This window comes from Athene cunicularia (assembly GCF_003259725.1).
Source record: "Athene cunicularia isolate RWA chromosome 10 unlocalized genomic scaffold, athCun1 chr10_part1, whole genome shotgun sequence".
NCBI classification, from domain to species: Eukaryota; Metazoa; Chordata; class Aves; order Strigiformes; family Strigidae; genus Athene; species Athene cunicularia.
Genome location: NW_020799112.1, coordinates 2,273,374 through 2,285,959, shown reverse-complemented (window position 1 = coordinate 2,285,959; position 12,586 = coordinate 2,273,374). Strand labels below are relative to the sequence as shown.

General features: G+C 48.0%; 1 protein-coding gene across 1 annotated transcript; it reads left to right on the top strand.

The window, feature by feature from the left end:
- The first annotated feature begins 4,860 nt into the window (after positions 1-4,860).
- Positions 4,861-12,292, top strand: SCAMP2 (secretory carrier membrane protein 2). Its single transcript, XM_026855832.1, has 8 exons — positions 4,861-4,991; positions 5,653-5,742; positions 6,733-6,850; positions 7,595-7,723; positions 8,245-8,404; positions 8,922-9,023; positions 10,762-10,879; positions 11,885-12,292. The coding sequence occupies exons 1-8, from the start codon at positions 4,878-4,880 to the stop codon at positions 12,029-12,031; spliced, it is 978 nt and encodes a 325-aa protein (XP_026711633.1). The 5' UTR covers positions 4,861-4,877; the 3' UTR covers positions 12,032-12,292.
- The last annotated feature ends 294 nt before the right edge of the window (positions 12,293-12,586 follow it).

Sequence of the window (12,586 nt, the reverse complement as noted above, 5' to 3'; positions counted from 1 at the left end):
CTCCCCAGCCGCCCGGGGGTTACCCGGGAGGGGTGTGACCCAGCCGGGGTCCGCCCCGGTTCTGCTCGCAGGCGCGGGGAGCCCGTCCTGCCGTCGCTTGCTCGAAGCCCCCATATCTCCCCGGAACGGACCGCGCCTCCCTTCGAGGAGGGGTCTCGCATCACCCTGGGCTTCGAGCCCCAGTGCCCCCCCCTCCCTTCCCCAGGCTTTGGCGAGGAGGGTTCGGTGCCAGCGGTCTGCCCCTGCCTTGGATGATGCTGAAATAGTTGTGGCTGCCTGAGTTGTGGAAGTATTAAAAACAATCCGGTGAGGGCCCTCTCTTAGCTGTGCTACAGGGCGGTGTAGCCGACTGCTGTGTCTCTTTGGGGCCTGTTTTTAACGTCCTCTTAAAACAGCCCACAAGGCAAAATACATCCTTTGGCAGTGGTTCTTAGGAGCCAAAGCCACGGAGACTTCCACTGGGTTTGTCATCTATGGGATTAATCTCTGTGCTCTGAAACATGGGGTCACATTCAGGGAGTTGGCTGGGAATGGCCTCTTGGACCTGATTCATGTGGCAGTGGTGTGAAAATGAGCGTCTGGGATTTGACTTTCATCAATAAGCAGCTGTGGATGCTGCCTTACCTTTGCTGTTTGGCTTGGTTGTAATCTGCAGGAAGGAGTGATTTCCTGACCCCTGATTTCATGGTCAAGCCAAAGTGAAACTGTTTGTTGATCAGGCTCAGGAGGAATCAAAGAGAAATCAGAAGGAAAAAATCCTTGATCTTCCTCATCTTTATTTTAACGTGCTTTTGTGTGTCTCGGTAATGGAAAGGGTTTGGGTGACCGTGTTCCTGTAATATTCCTCCCACAGGGGGAACATAGCATGGCTCACACAAACAGTTGCTCTTCATGTAGGGATTTGTTGCTTCACCACTGAGGAAGTAAATATTCTGCTGTGTTATGCACATTAAAGCTGTTCTGGTATCAGACTGAACAGGGCAGTGCTCGCACTTACTCACTGTTTAAACAGAAAAGATTGGATGCAATTTACAACAGGTAGCTCTGATGTCAGCCTTACTTTTTAATGAGGATGAATGTACGGTTGGCCCTGTGATAGTCATGACTCTCTGGGGCTAGAGCTGGTCTTTGTGGCAGGTTTTATATCCTCTTTTTGAGAGTGTGAGGTTTTGTGTTCACCTTTGTCCCTTCTTTTCAAAGCAAAATTCCCCAGTCATCAGCAGCTGGATGTGAGGAATCTCTGACTGCTGCTACCCGGAGCCTCAAAGCCCTGTCTCTCCAATTTGAAAATGGCATCTTGTGATGTAGGACAGCGCTGCCCCAGTCTAGTAAATCTGATGAAATGAGTCTGTTCCCTGCTGGGGTTTGGATCTACGTGCTGGCTCAGTGCTGTGCAGGGCTGGGGGAATGGTTTGCCCACCCATCAGGCACCAACATCCCCTTCCATACGCTCTGGAGGTCTTGCTGAAAGACTAGAAGTGTCTTCCCTCTCTCAGCCTTGTCATGCTGATAATTATCTCTCGAGCAGAGCACCAGGGTTGTCTTTCCTTGTTGTGGATCCCAGTATAGCACTTCATACTCTGCGAATCCTGACATAACTGGGGATCTTTGCCTTTTGAGGAGAATTTATTCATGATGTTCACTAAGCTTGGTATAAAATAAGCTTGTTTGGTTCCACTAAAAATATCTCTGGCTCTTCTTTCTGTTACTTATTGTAACTGGTTAACAAGCGATTATTAACTGCCTTTATTTATTCAGTAGCCTACTGTAAGTGGCAGCTATCTCCAAAACTTCAGAGAGGGCTGGAAACTTCTGTCTTCTTTAGAGATAGTGATAATAAAATCCTTGAGGTTTCTCTCAATCATCTCTTCATCTTCTAAGCAGTGGCAGTGCTCTGAGATCCCACACTGGTGGCTGACTGCAGGACTGGTGAGATTTAGACAGCCGTGTTAAGTTCCAGGTAATTCTCATTTGAGTTCTCTTGCCTTGCTCTCATCTACAGAGGCATCTCATTTTGTTTTGTTTCTTTAACCTATGGGAATGGAAAGAAATGGAAGAATATAATTTCTTGCACAAACCTTTTGTATTAGAATATTTAAGCAGCTCTGATGGCTGGCACAGTGTGACAGCAACTTTGTATTCATATTAAACGCTGCATTTGAGAACAGTTTTAATCTTTATGTCAGTGCAACTTGGACGAAATGTGCAATTATTCTGCACTGGGGAATTTGAAATGATGAAAAATGACATCACACATCCCTGCTACTTGAGGAAGTGATGGTAGGAAGGGTGACAAATGTGGATCTGCTTGCTGGCATTCTGCAGATCGATCCAGTTGGTTTGTGAGCATCAAGTTTGTGGCTGGACATACTTATTAAGCATAATAGCTGGAGAAGTAAGAGAGCCTTCAAGTGCTCAGGCTTTTTCTTAGCTCCGAAGCAGGAAAGAAGTTGAGAATAATTGCCTGAGTTTAACTGGAGGCCCTAACAACTAAACCCTCTGGAAGGAAAGGTGTGGGGGACCTTTGGAGCAGAGGAGGGTGCTATTATCTCCTTGGAGGAGGAACAGCTGGGTAATGTGGCTACAAGTGCTGGAATTAAATCCCTGTTTCTGTGTTTCACAGCATAAAGTTTCAGGCTTGTTTCAAGAAAGTCAACTGCCTTTTCCTTTGGAGCTTGTGGAAAATAACCAAAGAATGAATTTTGTGGGCAACTTCTCGTTCATCTCCTCTGTCTCTCATGCTTACTCATCCTTCACGCTGTGTAGTCCAGGCTTGTGGAAGCTGGTGCCTTATCACTCTCACAGCTGCTGTTTTCCTTCCTGCCCTATCCAGGGCACAGAGGCACATGTCCAAACACACTTCAGCTTTGTTGCAAATTCCCTGCTCTTTGTATATCTATTATAGACGCAGTTGCACAATAGCAAGTGAGTTAAGCTGAGCTGCCTTGCCTTTGCTGTACCATCTAATTAAGTAATTTTTTTTTTTAAGCTACACGGTAAGATGAGAGGTCGTCTCCCTTTGAAATCAAACTGTTTTGCAGCTGGAAGCAGTGAAACAGTGGCGCTGCTCTCCCTGCCCTGCTCAGGCCGCTGGCAGCCTGCCCTTTTGACAGCAGTGCTGCGCTGGGGAGCCTCCCCTTAATTCAGGGGCTTTCTGCTTGAATGGAAGGGAGCGACAGCAAGAGAGAAATGAGTGTTTCACCTCAGTATTCTAGTGTTTCTCCTTATTTCTGAGCCCTTTCCTCACAGCCTGACCATTCAGGCTTTTAAAGTGGTTATGCAACCTTTGCTTTCCTTTCCCCATACCTTTAAGGGAGTTTCTTTTCCTTGTGCAGTTGTCTTCTGCTGGACTTTAGTCAGGCTGGGTCCTCGCCTGCTCTGAATTAAAGGGTATTATGCTAGCATGCAGTAGCTGTCGTGCATTAACTGACTTGTAAGCTGGTGTCGGCAGCCCATGTGGCTGCAAAACTGGTTAAGCTGAAGCCTCCAGAGGAGTAAGTAGTGAAATAAAACCTCTGCCTTGATCCTTGCAGCCTTTATTTCCAGTGAGGCAGTTCTGCTGGTGCTCCCCATTTTTTATAGCCCTGCCTGTCCGGGGAGTTGTACTTCCATCAAGCAGCATCCAAAACCTTGTCTGAGATTCCTCAGCCCAGGGTGATTCATAAACTAGTGCAACCTGTTGCGTAGGGAGTGCCTGCTATCGAGGAGATGTGTGAAGTTACTCATTAACTGTTCTGTATGCATCTTGCTCAGCAGAAGGCTGCGCTAAAACCCCGGGGAATGTCTCCAGCAGGTTTCAGACAAGCCACATGACTTTTCTGCAGCACACAGACTCAGTCAGCCCTGCACACCTCGATTGCTTGCTCTCACCTTGTCGCAGTCTCAATTGCTTCTCATCCCATTAACCACAAAATTAAAATGACTGATCTCGAGACATGGGTTGCTGGGGGAGGAAGGGATAAAAATCCAATTTATTTTCTCACCCCACACCCAGCTATTAGATAGCCAGGCTGTTCTCACAGTAGGATTTCCGAGTTCAAAAAGTACCTCGTTTCTCTAATAACTGTGGAGAGAAGCGCTCTGGAGGTCCAAGTCTGGCTATTATAAAGAGGCATCTTTTATGGGAAGTAGTGTGTATAAAGGAAGAAGTAAAAATAGCTAAGCGCACTGCAGGTAAGGGAGGGAAGTTTTGGCAGAGGTGCTGAGAGCCTTTGTCTAAACAATTAGACTATTTGATGGAGACAAGCAGGAGATGCTGTGAGTACAGGTGAATGCAGCTCTTATGCCAGCAGAATGAAAACCTCCAAAAGTAATTGGTGTCACACCTCTAGCTCGGCTTTTCTGGGTGTTTTGCCTTTTCAGAGCAATCACTGGCATTTTAACTTGCTGGTTCCAAATGCCCTGGGTGGCAGCTGACACCTATTAGCCAGAACCAGTTGAACCTGGAAACTCATTTTGTGAGGCTCTACTGTGCTTTGTGGATTCTCGCCTGCTTTGTGGTGCAAGTGAGGTTTGGGAGGTAGTCCTGGGTCTCCAGCAATATTCTGACTATGGGTGAATGGATTTGTGTCCTGCTTCAGGTCTCTGGAAATTAGGAATAACTCACTGTAGGTAAGTGGTAGTAATCTGCAGAAAGGGCTCCTGTGCCAAAAGCTTGTTGTAGTTCTTCAAATGTACCTCTTGGCTGAACAGGAGATTACTTCTGCTCCCAAATCTTGCCTTGCTGATAGTCATCTCCTTGGTTATTTAAATTCATTGTCAGCCAGGGCCATCTGCCTGTGGCGGGGGTGTGTTTCACCCCATCCTGTTCCCAGCTAACAAGTGGATGGAAGGCAGGCAGCGTGGGTGCCAGAGAAGCTAATGATGACCTGTGTCGGATGCTGATTTGTCTTTGCTCTCTCTCCTTTCAGGATCCCTCGGTGACACAGCTCACAAACACTAGCCAGAGTGGCTTGGATGAATTCAACCCCTTTTCTGAGAGCTCCCAGCTGGTATGTGCCATGTGTCTTTGCACTAGGTATCTTGGTGGTGGTTTTAGCAGTGCAGAAGCTGCCTTGATAGGCGCAGCTTAAAAGAAAAAGTGAGGTGTTTGCAGCTGATTTCCCCATGAGTAGTAGTTCACTGCGTGCATGGCAAGCTGCATGGAACTGCTCCTGCACTGGAGCACTAAGGAAGTCTCAGCTGGAGCTCTCTCCTCACATGGAACAGCTTCTCTCAAACTCACTGCTGGCTCGCTGTAAAGCTATATGAAGTGTGAAAGGGAAGATGTTTTGTGGCAGGACACATCAATATTTATTTGGTCTCTGGGTTGGGAGCTGAACTGCTCTGGTGATACCATTGATGGATTGCTGCAAGAATTTAGTTCTTATTTCCGGGCTGCTGCCATGTGAGATGGGAAAAGGAGAACAGGAAACCGGAGTAGAGCAATATTTGTGGTTTAAACAACTGATCAAAATCCCTTTTTGTTTCTTGTTTGCCTAACAGCCCTAATCCTCAAGTGCTGCTGCCCTGTGCGTTAAGGAACTAACAAACTTGAAAACAGTTCCCTCCTGCTAGTGCTTTCTGGTTTAGCGGTGCTAAAACTTGAACTATCCTTTACTAAAAGAAGCAATGTGTAATGTTTTTGCCCTGTTGTTTGTGATTTATATCAAGACAAATGCAGCGCGGACGACGCCAGCCATGCAGCCCTCTGGGCCCTCGCAGCCTGCTGTCCTGCAGACATCCGTGGAGCCCACTCCCCAGGTATGGCCACCCCTCACCACTGCCCTCCCAAGAGCTGGCCTGAGAGCGTTGAGGAGCTCCTGTGGGCCTTGGGAGGCACGTGGTAATAGGAGGGGAACGGGATTTGCTGGAGTTGTATGTGGGAAGCTGCAGGTGGTCTTTTAAACTTGGATTTGTACCTGCCTTGTGAAGCAGATCTCTATAGGGAATACGTACACTCAATTCTTATGTCTTTTTCCTTGTCCCTCTGGTGGCAGAGCTCACTTTGCCTTATATCTTTTTTGCTCTGGCTTCCCTCTGCAAACATTGAAATGTATCCTGCTAATGCTTTTAGCTTAGTTCTGGTGACTGGTCAGACACACTTGGTTCCAAGAGCGTAAATGCAGTCTAGCTATATGTTACAGCCTCTGCTTAGACTGGCTGGCAAGTACCCGACAGCCAGGATCACCTCATCCAAGGAACAGAGAAGCTGAGGCTGCTAGAAGAAAGGATCAGTTATCTGAATAGCAAGCAGGTAGAAGAGATGCTGAAGGGGTGTGGTAGACAGCTGTTCTGCCTTGCCTTTGAACCTCCTCTCCTAGCTGGGAATTGTCCTGATAAACTCAGGAGTCCTGCTTGCTGCTCTGTTGCAAGGTGCTTAGAGCAGTGAGGCAAACTGGGAGGTAGAAGAAGCAACAAGAAAAGCATAACTTTGCTGAAAGGGAAGGTTGTAGAGGATGGGCAACGAGACGATAGCCACTTGAGGGCTCTTCCAGCCCTGTCTTCTTGTGGGATAACAGAAGAACATCTATCTGGAGTTCTGCATTGATCTTGATTTCCTCCTCCAGCAGGTAAAGCTGAAAGCATCAAGATGGTTCAAATCAGCCATGGGTGTTCAGCTTTCAAATCGTTCTCAACCCTTGCTATTGAACTGCCTTTGCTTCCCTTCCAGCTTGGCATCTGGTGTGATGCTGGTGGTATTGCCACTGCCTCGGTTAGGGAAGGACTTACCTTCTTCTCCCTTTACTTTAGGCTGTGGCTGCAGCAGCACAGGCTGGGCTTCTTCAGCAGCAGGCAGAGTTAGAGAGGAAGGCAGCTGAGCTGGAGAAGAAAGAAAGGGAATTGCAGAATAATGCAGCCAGCATTAATCGTGAGTACTGCTTCCTGCAATGCCCTGCCTGCAGGGAGCGTGATGCCCAGGGAAGTCTGGCCTGCTTGGTTTGTCAGGATTTGATGAAAGCTCAGGCTGTCCAAGTGCAGGCAGCTGTTTTCGAAGCCATGTGTCTTTCCTCTAGTCCTTCACAGCTGTGGCAACCCTCCTGGGACTGTACCTGTCATCCCATAACTTACAAGATGGGAAATGAGCTCAGAGATGAGATGCTGGAGGCCAGCTTTGATGGGTCTTCACCCTCGAGCATGCTCTCAGGATCTGTATTTGGCCACGCTAAGTTCTTCAAACACCAATTTTGGATCCATGTCTGAGCTGTTGTGTGATGCTGCCGTGTTAAGGCTTTTCACTGAGAGCAGTAAAGCTTTTTTTCCAGTCTCAAGGCTCTGTTAACCACAGCAAAACAGTATTTTCCCCTTTTCTTGGTTTTAAACGGCTGAATCTGGGCTTGTGCCGAGTTGTGATGGCCCTTTGGCTGTTGCAGGGGAATTCTGCCTCCCACAGAGGAAAGCCCTCAAACTAGGCTGGTCTGCCTTGCTGCTGCCAGCGGAGTTAACACACCCCTGCTGTGCTGCCTGCTCAAACCTAGTTACTTACCAAGACCTAGCTTCTTCCAAGGTTTTAATATCAGCATGTATGAATGGCTAATTGCAAATTATGGTGTGCGAAGTAGTCTTCCAGTGAGAGAAGAGCAAATGAAGAACTGCTCCTTTCTCCTTTCCACAGCGAGGCAGAACAATTGGCCACCTCTTCCCAAGAAGTGTCCGATCAAACCGTGTTTTTATCAGGATTTTTCTGCAGACATCCCAGCTGACTACCAGCGGATATGCAAGATGCTGTATTACTTGTGGATGCGTAAGTAATAGCTTGAACTCTAGTAAGAATTGTTTTGAAGAAGATTCTGTATCAAATGCTGAGCTTTGCTTTACAGTGAATTCTGTAGGTGTTGTCTGCAAGGGTAAAATAATGCCTCTCTTCCTTCTTTATGAGGGCAAATGTAAAGGACTCCAAGTTTATCCTTTGGGAATAGCTCATTCATGACAGTTTTGATTATTGGTTAGTGGAGACATGAACAACTCTCCTGAGACTCTGAAAGACAGCAGCACAGTTCAGAGATTGGGTCTACTCTCAACCCTCTCAACTGTATTTGTCAATTTTGGTGCTCTGAAAAGATTTCAGATTTGGGTGTAAGCAGCAGGATCAGGTGAGGTTCTTAGGTTAATCTCCATTTTCTTTTCAAGGGAGGCAAGTAAATTAGATGACCCAAACTCTCCTTAATTTCTGCAGAGCTCCATGTGCTCAGTGAGAGACTAGGGATGCTTCTGAGTTTCCCAAGAACTTACTGGTGTTTTTTCTCTCTCCCCCATCCTGAACAGTGCATTCAATTACCCTGCTCCTAAACCTGCTTGCTTGCTTGGCATGGTTCACAGTCCAGACAGACAGAGGAGTAGACTTTGGTCTCTCGATCCTGTGGTTTATTTTATTCACCCCTTGTGCCTTTCTCTGTTGGTACCGACCAATTTACAAGGCTTTCAGGCAAGTACTATTTTCTTCTGTAATGGGGATGTATCTTTTAGTGGGAGGAGCTTTGGTTTTATCTGTTCCAATCATATATTGCCTGCAGAGTTCTTCCAGCTCTTTGCATTGTTAAAAAGATCAAACCCGCTTGTTCCTAAACATTCTGGAAGTATCTAGTGGAACTTAATTATGGTGGTCTTTTTTTGTCTTGAACCCCAAGTCTAGCCAATCATCAGGTTCTGCTTTTGTATTCATTTCTGAGAACCTGTTTGGCACATGAATTTGTTAAGCATGCTGCATGTGTTAAGGAAGCTGCCTTCACCCCCACCTTACACTGGGCAGAGCAGTGGTTTTGTGATAACGCAGTGGACATGTTGTAAGTTGTGTTGCTGCATAAGTTCCTCCTGGAATCACCTCCCCTTAGCAGCTTTCCCTGGGACAAAGGAGTTCACTGAAATTGTTTCCCTTCCTCTTAGAGAAGGGAGTCTGTGCAGGGATCATGTCCTGGGTTTCACTCCTGCTGTCTCTTCTGCAGGTCTGACAGCTCCTTCAGCTTCTTCGTCTTCTTTTTCATTTTCTTCTGCCAAATAGCAATCTACATCATCCAGGCTGTCGGCATTCCTGGCTGGGGAGACAGGTAAGCTTGGTTTCACGGGCTGCTATATCACAGCCCACAGCCCTGCATGGATGCTTTTTCTCATCAGGGCTGTGACTGTCAGGAGCTTTGGGGTCCATTTCTGACAGCTCTCTGTTCTTTCTCCTGTGGTTTTTCTCTGACAGCTTTGGCAGGTCCCAGATGGGCTGCCTCTCTCCTCTGCTTTTCCCATCCTAGTCCCGGAAAAGGCACATACCTTTGCTGCTGTTGCGGGCCAGCGCTGAAAGGAGTATGTGAAACCTTCCGTGCCTCCTGCTGCCTTCCCCATCACTTACTACACATAATACTTATCCCTTCTTGATGCTGAGCCTCTAGTATTGACTGCATCTGCCTTGTGTTAAAATGGAGCCTCTCCTGATGGAGGCTGTAGTGTGGGGGTGAGGGATCTCTGATCTGGAGTCTGGGTGCGGCTTAACTTGATACTGCTGCTAGATTTGGTCCCCAAACTTTTCCTGAATTTCTCTCAGGTGTGTTGTTGGTGGGCTGTGCTTCAAGAAATAAGCAGAAAGGGTTTTACCCTCACCCATTCTTCGTGACATTGCGCCTGATGAGTCTGGGCTTCTGGAGTGGGTCCAACAGGCCTCTTGCCAGCAGCTGCCCCCTGCAGTGAAAGCAGAGGCTTGCTTTTCGCGTTGCTGCGTTGGCTGGGGATCAGATTCCGGAGTTACTGTGAACAGTGAAAAGGTTAACAGCTAGTGGTTTTTCTCCTGAGGAGGAGTCTTCAGGTGATGAGCGCAGTGAAACTGCTGTCTATTTTTGCCCTCTGCCTGCAGAATGGCTCATGAGCAAAGCTGTCCTCCTGCTCCCTCCCCTGCTAGCTGGTGCTGCCTTTGTCACGGGGGTCTAGGAGGGGGCACTCTGTTTTTAGTCTGACTTTGGAGAGCGTGTGTTGAGCTTTCTGCTGTGTTTCCTCCAGCCAGACAGTGCGTTTATTTTTGGCTGTAGTGCATGGTGTGCCTTTCCGCTTCCTTATAATGAGGAAGAAGTTGTGCCGCACGTCAAGTGGGGCAGTTTGGCTCACTTGATTCCCTCTCTCCTGGTGGCACATGGTTTGCTTGGCTTAGCAGTTGGAAAGGTTCCTTTCTCCAGCACCCAGGAAGGTGTTTTGAGTGAGGTGTCTTGGTATTTTTGCCCACAGCCAGGGAGTGATAATTCCTGGCATCCTTCCTGCCCCTTCCCTTCAACAACTGCCAGCTTCCTCCTTTCTGTAGATCTAGCTTTATCCCTTCCTTCCTTTTTCTGCCACCTCCGAACACTTACGTCCCTGGCCATGCAGAGCTGTCATGGTGATACGTAGATCTAGCCTCCAGATCTGCCAGCTGATCTCTTCCAATTTAGATGTACCAGCGTATCTTTACACTACTTGGCCAAATTTTGAGAAGGTGCCTGTGGAAGTGACTTGATCTATGGTGGCGCCAAGGGTATTGACTTTGCTGCTTAAGGGGGGTAAGCTGGGAGCCAGGGCTGTAACGTGGGTAGGGTGAGCCTGATTTTCTTGTGTCGAGGTAAATTGTTTCTAAAAATGATAATGGAAACTCTAGCCCCAAAACGAGTGCCTGGATGAGCTCTGGGTCCCTGTTTCCACAGCCGTTCTGCTCGGTTTTGCACTTCCCTGTAACCTTCCCCCTAGGGCTCTTGTGCAGCCTCTTCTCCCACTGTTCCATCTCATCCTGAGGGTCAAAAGCTCCCCGTGCTCACCCTACTTGCCCCTCTCTTGCAGCGGATGGATTGCGGCGCTGTCAGAGCTGCACGGGAACCTGGCTGTGGCTGTTATCATGATGGTGGTGGCAGGATTCTTCACGCTGTGTGCGGTTCTCTCACTCTTCCTCCTGAAGCAGGTGAGTGCCTCGGAGGCGAGGTGAGGTCTCGGCTGATCCACAGGTCAGGCTGCTCCCAGGGTATCTTGGGGTTGCCACCTCCTCTCATCTGTCTGGGGATTACCGTGCTTTTGAAGAGGTAATCAGGGCACTGTCAAGATCTTTTAATGGAAGTATTTTTGCTTGTGCTTCCTGCATCGGTGCCAAGTTGCTTGAGCACTAAGGGGACTTGCAGGTGGGAAAGCAGCATCTGGGGAGGGAACAAGAGGCACAGATGCTTCAGTAAGGCATGACATTAACCAGGCACGTTAGAATAAAGAAGGGTGTAGTAATGCTTGCTGCGCTGGCTGCTGTCCAGAGAAGATGGTCTGCGAGGTCCCAAATGTCACCCTCATCAAACACGGACATCAAATTTCTTGCATCTCTCTTTAGCTTGATTCTGTCCAGAGTTGGCTGAGTGGAGGCGGCTTTAGTTGGGTATCCAGGGCTTTACAATTGCTGCTGCCACAATGTGGGACTTGTCAAAGCCTGGTGGGATCCAAACAAGTGCCTTCCTGCTGGCTCCCAAACACAAGCCCCCCTTCCTCCTTCTGATTGACCACATGAGGGCTGCATTTCTGCAGTTAACAGCAGGAATGTAGCTTTGGTGAAGGCAAGGACAGGCTGAACTAGTCCTGTTTCTATTGCTTCCTCCTCCTTTTCTCCAAAATTGTTATCTTCAAGGAAATAGCTGATGCTTGTAGTTGCAGGCACCTTCAGGTCCTGCCCCGTGAGTGTCCATACCATCACAGCATAGGGAGGGGAGTTTTTACTGAGAGCTCCACATTTTACAAGAAAAGAGGGTCTCCTGAAATTTGTAGCATCACATGCCAGGTGAGATGGAGACTATGGCCATCCTCTCCAGCTGCCGGGAGAGCTGGTTAGCGATGGGGCTGAGGAGGAGCAAGCTGGTAAGCAGGGTGTGTGCAGCGTGTGTGCAGCAAACCCATGACTGTGAGCTGATTCTTTTTCTCTCCTGTTTCCCAGGTGCATTCCCTGTATCGGCGCACAGGAGCCAGTTTCCAAAGGGCCCAGGAAGAGTTTTCCCAAGGCATCCTCACCAATCGGAGCTTCCAGAACGCAGCCGCTGGGGCAGCCTCCTCAGCTGCACAGAGTGCTTTCCGGGGAAACTAGTCCTTCCCGGGGCTGCCTCCCCCTCGCTTCCTCCACCATCATCACCCCAATTTTTTTTTTTTTTTTTTTTTTTAAATTTTTCCCTAAAGATGCACTTTTCAGGGGTACCATGTTAACTCTGTGATGCCGACTCCAGATGAGGTCTGGTTTTTTAGCTTCAGCTGGCCTACATTCATGACTATTAGTTTTCCCTGTCTTGTTTTAGGGTGTGGGGAGATAGGGGAGACATTCTCTGAAGCAAATATATTTCTCTATCCAGGACGTACTGAGTGTTTGTCTCTCTTCCTCCCCTCGCCCTGTCTGTAGCAAGAAGGCGAGGGGAAGCAGGTTTTGATTTTACCCTGTTTTGTTGGCCTTTGCTATGAAGAATTTGATTATCTGCTGTTTTGGGGGGGTTTTGTAACTTGCATGTAGTTTATGTTACTAATTTTAAGAGCAGAAACTGTACTTTTGGTTTATTACACTTACACGATGCTGCATTTTGACCTCTTAACTGCTCTGCTGCCTGTTATCCCAACATGGCACGAGGGAAAACCTTGGGAGCGGGGGGGGGGG

Excerpts from the sequence above, each read along its gene's own strand:
- SCAMP2 (XM_026855832.1), top strand. The coding sequence starts at position 4,878 with ATGCTGATTTGTCTTTGCTCTCTCTCCTTTCAGGATCCCTCGGTGACA. Across the intron at positions 6,851-7,594 it reads TAATGCAGCCAGCATTAATC|CGAGGCAGAACAATTGGCCA; the intron begins GTGAGTACTGCT and ends TCCTTTCCACAG. Across the intron at positions 10,880-11,884 it reads CACTCTTCCTCCTGAAGCAG|GTGCATTCCCTGTATCGGCG; the intron begins GTGAGTGCCTCG and ends CCTGTTTCCCAG.